Genomic DNA, 8,979 nt, shown 5'->3' with positions numbered 1-8,979 from the left:
TGAAAAAATACTTGCAACAATGAAAAGTTGAGTGTTTGAACATTTCAGAGCTTTGAACCGCTAGAGTTTCGAATCTAAATCTTCGAGATTGGACTTTCTCAACTTCCGAAATTCTGAAATTTCAAAATTTCAGACACTTAGAATTTCTGCAATTTGAATACTTTTGCTGAATTTTAAAATTGAAGCTCCATGTTTCAAATTTACTAAAATTTCGAATTTCCGGATTTCCTTATACCCGACTTTCCAAGATCTCAAAATTCTAAATATTTTAATTTCCGAAATAACGAATTTCGAAATTACCGAAATTCTGAATTTCCAAACCAGAATTTCTGAACCTGAAAATTTCTGAATCTCGGAATATGGACCATGAAAAATAGGTACAGAATGAAAGTGCCAAAACCTCTTCATGAGATTACGTAGTGGGAGAAAAGAGGTTCAGCTCCAAAGGGGCGCTAACCGACTTTTTTAATTTGAAAGTTCAGAATTTTTAAATTTTCGGAAACCTCAAATTTGGAAAATTAAGTAATCCTGAAATTCAGAAATTCTGAAAATTTGATATCGAAACATTTGAAACCTCCGGAAATCGAGAAAATGAAGTTGCGTCTGTCACCTCGTCCGCACAAAATTTGAAAATTAAATATAAATTGACATGGTCTTTTAAAAAAGAAGGAGGAGCAAAGAGACAAACAGTGAAATAAATAGGTTACATCGCGCCGGAGGCGCGGAAAACAGGCTGGTAAATATTAAAAGTGGAACTATTTTCAGGTTACAGTAGTTGTCGCTGTGGACCCTTTGGCCACAAAAGAGTATAGAAAATGAATAAGCCTGAGAAGAAACAACGCCATGTTTTTGCAAAGGAAATTTCGGAGCAAAAGGAGGAAAAGGGACTTAGAAAATTAAGAGGATTTATTCTGGAGCTTCTGTCATGTACGAACTGTATGCAAACATACATAATTACAAAGAAAAAGCTCTTTTCAAGTAGTTCCGCGCACTTTCTGGTTATCTCTTCTTCCCTTTTCTCATCGTTTCGTCTTGTCGTTTTGTATGATTCTTCTCTTCCCAGTCAAAAAGAAGCAAAGTTTTAATACTCATTTTCGTTTCTCTTGAAAATTAATGGTTCTTCTTTTTCCTTTTTCTTCGTTTTTTTTCTCTCTAGTATTCTTGACATTAAACCATCTCGTCACTATCATTCGCTCTATCATATTCTCACTTTTCTCTCTTCAATTTCTCATTGGACAGCAGCACCCACTTATCAAGAACATCATACATAAATCAGATGTTAATTACAGGACATTGAATAGGGGAAGATTTGACAAATATGTCGTTTCTCTTTTCCTTGTTCTTCTTCTGCTTCTTTTAAACGGGTTTATCATTCATCCTAAGAAAATGCTTCTCTTTTCACTTTTCCCAAATTCACTGATACTGATACCATCGTTTTTAGTATTATTTATTTATTTATTTTTCCCCGTTTTCTGACAATTCTGAAACTGGTAGTTATAGTAAAACATAGTAAACCATAACCCGATGATCCGATTTCCGTGTGTTTCGTTAAAGAGAAATAGATGAAGAGAAGAAACTTTATCAAAACTGGTTAAAATACACAGACATTAGAGATATTTACTAAATGTGATATTATCAGTCTCAAATCACAAGCAAAATGATGAAAAACCAATCAATCATTAAACGATCGTCTTCCCCCTTCTCCTTCTTCCAGAATAAACATTTTCAGTCCGTTCTTTTTCGATCCTGATCAGAATCTCTTTTCTCTCTAATTTTGCCACTTACTCTCTGCTCACCGAGTACGTTTTTCGAGCGCATGTTTTTTTTCTGTTGGGTTTGCGATGCAATGATTTGCATTCCTTGAAAACAAGTAGGGCTTTGCCTCCTTGAAAAAAGAATACTTCTTCTTCTTCTTCTATCGTGAATAGACAGCAGGAAATGTCGTTATTTTCTTCGAGGAACTCTCTGTAAAGATATGGAAAAATGGAACTTTTTTTTCGATAACTTTTCATGATGCTTTCAGAAATAGTTTAAGTTTCGCTTACTTTTAGTTTAAGCTTCAGTCAAAATGGTTCGTTTTAGAATTAAATTAGGGACACCCTCAATCCCAAACCGCGACAATTATATAATTCCTAGATTCTAGTTGATAATTCAAATATTACTAAGGTTTGAAAATTAAAAAAAAAATCTGATTTTGAAGATTCCCATTCTGAAAAATAGGTTTTTCCCAATCGGAGCTGTGTAGGAGAAACGCCGTTGGCCATGGCCGAAAGCCCCACAACTACAGTAACCTAAACATATTGTTAATTTTAGTAATTATTTTCTCGTTTTTACTGCATTTTTTTGTTTTCCCTCAAACAAGTAGGAAAATACAAATTTTTGGTATTAAAAAATTCTAAAATCTAGATAGTATACCCTGAAAATAATCTAGGTTACTGTAACTGTCGTTCTGAGACCCCCGCCCACGGCAACCGGCGTTCTTCTTCCATAGCTCGTATTTTTTCTCTATACGTTTTCAGTGAATTTCTTCACTATCAAAAGTTTTAGTTTCCCGACTTTTTGGGGAAAAAGAACAGAACATTTGACGAAAATTAATTAAAAACGAGAAAAAATCCAGCGATTTTCCGTCACTGCTCCGATTTTTGGACAAGCTTAATAATGAGCATCCGAAACTAATAGTATGACCTGTATGCGGTCAAACTATTCCCTAAAATGACTGGTCACTTTCATGAACTCATCATCCGTCCATCCACTCTCTTTATTTTGTTCTCAACTATTCTCTTTTTCTGCCCTACATCCGAAAATAATAACCGTTCTTCTCCCCCCTCCCCTCCCATCCCTTTGGCTAATCGTGCAAGCCGATCGACGTTGTCTCTTCTCCAGCTGATCCGCATCTCAAAAAAGAACTTCATCTCTGAGTCTCCGAAATTTGAATACTATCCTCATACCATCAAAAAGAACAGTCAACGGGACATCGTTTCCTCTCTTTCTCCCCCTATTCCTCAATTTCTTCCCCCCTCTCTCCCTGTCCGTATTTATATTATACATATACACATACAGTGGCTTGCCTGGGGTCCGTTCAAGTGTCTCTCTCTCTCTCTCTCTCTCTCTCTCTCTCTCTCTCTCTCTCTCTCTCTTCCGATTCTCTCTCTCTCTCTCTGTCTGCGTCTCTCTCATCAGTACAGTCTCTAGTAAAATGCACGTCTCCGTTTCTGATTCTGCTTCGAAAAAGCGCAAAGAGTATAGAAAAGATAGAAAGAAAACGGACAGTTATTGTGGTCAGCGGCAACTGTGTACTACAATAGAAACGTACGTTTCAAAGTTTCCAGACTCTGTGTGTGCTCTTTATCTTTTCCATTGAATCAGTTGTATAGTAAGACTGTGTCAAGACCGTATTACAGCTGCTTTTTCTACTTTTCGGGTCATTACAGTTATCATGTTTCTTTTTTTGTCTAACTTGATTTGAGGCAATACCGTATTTCCTCTAATAGCACACCCTAAAATAACTTACCCAAACCATTAACTTTGAGCCCAATTATCGTGATTCATGTGAAAGATATCAAAACTTTATCAACTGATAAAGTATTGGTGGTACTATGATAAATACTTTGTCAATCAATAAATTTTTGATATCTCTTACAAGAATCGAGATAATTGAGCTCAAAGTTGGGTGAGCTTCTATTAGAAGAAATACGGTAATCACAACTGACTATACCTCACTCTTCGTATTTTTACTTTTTTTTGAAAGTTTAGGAGAAGATGCTCCTCTGAATTATTCGATCATTTGTCACTCACTTCTTTTTTGCCTTTTCAGCCCTCTTTCGATGATCCATAATGATAGATGGACTCCTTTTCGTCTCACCCGCTTTTATTCTTTTTTTTTGGCACACCCCTAAACCCATAAATTTTTGATTATCCCCACGGTTTCGGCTTCTATTTCAACCTTTCCTTGTACTAGTTGTCACACTCTTCCATCTGACCTATTTGTCTGCAAATCCAAACAAGTGCAATTGGCCGTCCAAATTACCATCATTTTTTGCGTCGGCACATGAGAGAGAAGTGGCAGTGTGATGTTTGACTAACCTATTTAGAAGACAAAAAAGGGCTCTACAAACTGTTGTACTTGAACTCGGCACCCCTAATACCGTTCAAGGTTATCCGGTGGCTAAATAGAGAAAAAGAGAGAGCCATGGGAATCAGAGAGAACTTGCTCATTTCTTTTGTTTGATGCTTTCTTTGCAAGTCATTTTTGTTTTCTAGTAGAAAATCGGTTTTTCGAAGAAAGTGAAAAAGACAACAAGTTTGGTGTGTAAACCTGTATTTATGTACAGAAAACCAGTCAGAGCTCTCTGATTTCTTTTTTTTTCGTTAAAAATCATTTTAAGTTCTTTTTTTAACGTTGAAGCGAAAGCTTCTCATAACCAACACTAGAAGTATATCTTGCTTGTATTAAAAACTAGGAGCTTTGGATGAGAATAACTTGTGGGCGTGGCCAACGGTTTCCGTAATGAAAACTAACCTGAACGTTTCGGTTTTTTTCTCAATTGCTATTGCTTCCGACTATTTTTGTGTTAAAGGTGGGGGGACAGGAGATTTTTCGTAGTTTTTTTGTAGCTAGAGTATGCATTCTACCGTCACGGTGTACAACGCTTAATGTCACTCTGCGTACAGATGTCGTCCTCGCCTTTATGTATGCAATCGGGCGTGCACTTTCTCTTTGCCCGCGTGGCTCAGTCGGTAGCGGCGCCGCACCCTCAATCATCGCCCTCACAAGTTCAACTCCCCGAGGGGCATCTTTGAACGGAATTTCGAGAACATTATTTTTTTTTCATGTCCCCCACCTTTAAAAGTCCATTCACTCCGGAAAATAAAACTTTTCCGATTTTAAAAAATTGCCGGAAAACCGACGAAAATCGAAAACATTTTCGAAATCTGTGTACTACAGTAGATCGACAGCGACCTCTTCCACACCTCCGATTTTTGCATTTTAGCATAAAATAGAGAATTTTAAGGTTTTTATACAAAACAATATGTATATTTCTAATTCATCAAAATCATCAAAATTACCATTTTATTTTTAGGAATTACTACATATATTAATCGCATAATTTTTTTAAATCGAAATTATTAACATTGTCTGGTTCAGATCTTGAAGATTCCCCTTAAACTGGGTTTTCATTCATCACACCATTTTTAATTTTTTTTTTGAATTTCAAAAAACCATCTTGCTTCACTATTCCCCTAGCTTTTCCACATTATCACCACCATCATTTCCGTTTTGTCCATTCACACTTTCTATGTCCATCTGAATGGTGTCCAGAGGATTCCCACAAATTATGACGCCCGATCATCACCATCATCCTATCATTCTCTCTTCTCTTTATGTTCTCCAATACTCCCTCTATTCCCATCCATTCGCTCATTCTTCACATGGCACCCATTGGTACTTCTCCCCGTCTGCCCGACCTTTCCTCCGATGTTTTTTTTTGCAACGTGGCAAGTGACCCTCAACCGACCATCTGGCGTCCGTGCGGGGGGCTCCGCTCGTTTAACGTCCTCTCTTCTGTCCATCATCACCTGCTTCTCAGGCACCTGCAAACCATCACCATCATCCGGATTCTTCTCAGTTCGTTAACATAATTTGTTTCGGATTTCTCCCTTTCCGTATGTTTGTGTTTTCTAGAAGAGTCCCGAATGTGGCGATGCATCGTCATCACTAATTGAACGTGACTTACTTCTTCTTCTTCGCCTTCAGACTCACCGTCAGTACATTTTCTGCTGAGCTTTTTTGTAGTGATGATGTCCAGAAATTATTTTTAAAATTCAAATTCACTTGAAATGATCATTCACATTAAAAGTAATTGGTGCACTAGCGAGAAACCACTAAAAAAGTAAATTAGGATTTCATTTACTCCATGGAAATGAATTCTCTTGTCGTCTGGAATCATGTTGTTACGAGATTAGGAATCAGAAGAAAACGTAGGAAACCGTATCTGATTCCGCAACACAAAAGAACCACATTTCACGCATCGATGATGGTGGCATCCCACCAAAACTTCTCATTTTCGTTGTCGGTGGCAATCAGAAAAAGAAACATATATCCCCTCCTCCTTCTTCCTCCTCTTTTTTCACTTTTGTCTCCTCCTAACAACAGGTTGATCACATTTTGACCCAATTCAAAAAGCTCTTCTTCTTCCTTTCGATTTGGCCTAGGTCCTTTTATCTGAGTCTCAACCGATATTTGCATGTGTGCTCTTCTCAGTATTGCTACGAGAGCTGTGAAGAGAGAGCGGGAGTCGGCGAAAAATGCTTGAGGCGATCGTCGTCTACTTGAGATTCTGATTAAAAATGCCTTTTTGGTTTTTATTGCCCCCTATACATCCAAACAAGATGACAGAGATATCGACGGCGTAAATAAGATGAGGGATTGAAAGAAGAATAAAAGGCGAGGAGATGCTCATGACTTTTATGGCAAATCAGTAGATTCAAATGTTTGCTTTCTTTTTGAAACCTCAAGCCTAGAAGTATCGCCTTCAGGTAGGAAAATTCAGAGTTTTCATTTTGTTGTATTCTTTGTGTTTTTTTAAATAAAGTGTTGGTTTTCAAAAGAAAACCACACGAGATGAAAAATTTTATTCTGACCATAGATGGACCAGGGATGTTCGGAATGGCCTTTTCGGAATTTTTCGGAATGCCGAAAATTTCGGAAATTTAGATATTCGACGGAAAAATTCCGATCGGGCTTTCATTCCGAAAAAAAATCATTCGGAAGTATTCCGACCGGAATTTCATTCCTAATCTTTTTCTCGGAATTATTCCGGTCTGAATTTTCGGAATTCCGAATTCCGTTCGAAACATCCTTGAGATGGACCCAAGATTCTTATCGCCGACTCGCAATTCGTTTTTTTTTTCAAAACCTTCCATACCTTTTCTCCCATTTTTAAAAACTTTGATTTTCTAAGTATTTCCTAACCTCTTATGTGGTAGCATATTTCTACAGAATAATTATTCCATCTATTTCTGGACACACACACACACACAGTAACCCGGAAAAATAACAATGGTCACTCTTGTTGTACTATCAATCATACCACATGATGGTATGAATGACACATACTCACAATGTATGTATTTTTGTCAAATCGTACAAAAGTAATGTCACCAGTCATTCCAAATTCTTTTCTTGAGATGAGAGAAAGAGAGTTCGACTTTTTCTTCTTGTTTATTTGTCTTCGTCTGTGGTTTTTGTTGTTTTTTTTCTACAAGTTCGCGTGACAAGGGTCCACTTCGTTTTATTGCTTTCTCACTATTCCGGTGGCGAGAAAGTATTCGATTCGCCCACTCTCTAAAACATCAAAAAATAGATCAAGAATAATAGAATTCTGAAAATCTTCGGAATAAATTTTAGAGAGAAAGAATCCTCCCGTGACTCTTTTTGTGATTCTTATCCCTTTGTTGTCATGATTCGATTTTGGTTTTGTGAAAGGGGCGTAGAAGAAGTGCTCCTCATTGCGACAGCTTCTTCCTCCTTTTCTTGAATCTTCAACTTTCCCCCACGGGGCCATTCGTCTCCAGATCCTTGAAAACTTCTGACACAGGACGCTTCTTTTTTTGTTGGTTTCTCCCAGATTTGTATCCAATTCACACGAATCATTCAGTCACTCGATTTGTATCACTTCTCTTGGTTGACGTTTGTCATTTGAATGGGTATTTGTGATGTTGAAGCTATAGCTCTTTTTTGGAGAAATCTGGAACATTTTCATAGCGACAAGTGCACATCAAATTTCTTGTCGTTGTGACAGTATTTGAAGTATATGTGTTCTTTGATAGCTTATTTTTTAAAGAAGAACTACGATCAAATTTTTTTTTCGTTTACCAAAATGTTTTGAATTTTATTACGAAAAACTCAATTATTATGAAAAAGTTCAAAAAATATCCAAAATCCTCGGAAAAATCTGTTTAAAGTACAAATTTGGTGTAGAATAGGGACGAGGATTTGAGTTCCCGCGTAGTGAGAAACCTAGGCCACGGCTGCGGGACGCCTTCTTAAAGTGGCCGACAGTGGTTTTTGACATTCTTTACGTGCCGGAGATAAAAGTGAAAAAATCCGGAAGAATCGTCATGTAAAACGTTGCCGTGGTCTAGGATCCTGACTGCGCTTGAATTCAAATCCTCGTCCCTATTCGCCAGTTTTTTTATTTGCAACGGCGTTTTTCGGGATTTTCGGATTTTCATTTTTTCACAGTTTCATTTAAAAAAATTCACAACTTCTAAAACATTTTAATGCAATAAAAGTTTTGGTCGGCATCTTCCTTCAATAAGTCAAAATTACTGTGGTCGGAAATTTTCTGATTCTCTTTTTCTTCGTTTTCAGTCTGACCCTTCAGAAAGTGAAAACCTCTTCACATTTACACATTTGGTAATTCTAGGTTCGTTTTTCTCCTTCATTCTTGTCTCGATTGTTTTACCCCTTCTCATTTTTCTACTTCCGCAGCTTCTCCTTCTTTCCCCAACAATTACACATCCCAAACGCCGATCACCCTTTCCGAAGCTACAGCAGTTTTCCGTCTTCTTCTTTTTAGACGTCGCTTCATATTTCAACATTGGTTTGCTCTTTTTTTTCCACTTTTTGGTTCTTTTTAACTCAAATGCAATCACGCATGTTGTCTCGTTATCCCCCTTCGAGTTCTTCACGAGTTCGTCTTCTTATCTTCCGGAATCCAAAATCTTTCAATTCCTTTTTTCTTTTTTTGACGATGCTCAAGAACACTTCAGCTTCTCTTTTCTTCTTTGAAGTTCCTCTTCTGGATCTCTGGACTTTTTCGATTTATCAAATATCTCGAAAATCACGCAAACCTCATTTTGAGGGAATGTATGTGTCTAATGGTATTAGCTATGGAGGCAACATCATCATAACTCCTTCTTGTTCGATTAACTTCCATGCTCTTTTTTTCCGGATGACTGGCCCCGCCCCTTTCA

At 37.4% G+C, this 8,979-nt stretch overlaps 2 protein-coding genes across 2 annotated transcripts; one reads left to right on the top strand and one right to left on the bottom strand.

Moving 5' to 3' along the window:
• Positions 1-815: 815 nt before the first annotated feature.
• On the top strand, positions 816-1,085 carry CBG24002 (the record flags this gene model as incomplete). The annotated part of the gene is made up of 1 exon (XM_002647984.1): positions 816-1,085. One exon carries the CDS (start codon positions 816-818, stop codon positions 1,083-1,085), a length of 270 nt encoding a protein of 89 aa, XP_002648030.1.
• A 4,488-nt stretch (positions 1,086-5,573) lies between these two features.
• On the bottom strand, positions 5,574-5,708 carry CBG26676 (the record flags this gene model as incomplete). The annotated part of the gene is made up of 1 exon (XM_045235784.1): positions 5,574-5,708. One exon carries the CDS (start codon positions 5,706-5,708, stop codon positions 5,574-5,576), a length of 135 nt encoding a protein of 44 aa, XP_045100667.1.
• Between the last annotated feature and the right edge of the window lie 3,271 nt (positions 5,709-8,979).

Source organism: Caenorhabditis briggsae (assembly GCF_000004555.2).
Source record: "Caenorhabditis briggsae complete genome, chrIV, whole genome shotgun sequence".
NCBI lineage: Eukaryota > Metazoa > Nematoda > Chromadorea > Rhabditida > Rhabditidae > Caenorhabditis > Caenorhabditis briggsae.
The sequence above is the reverse complement of the archived record's forward strand: the minus strand, read 5'-3'. Positions and strand labels throughout refer to the sequence as shown.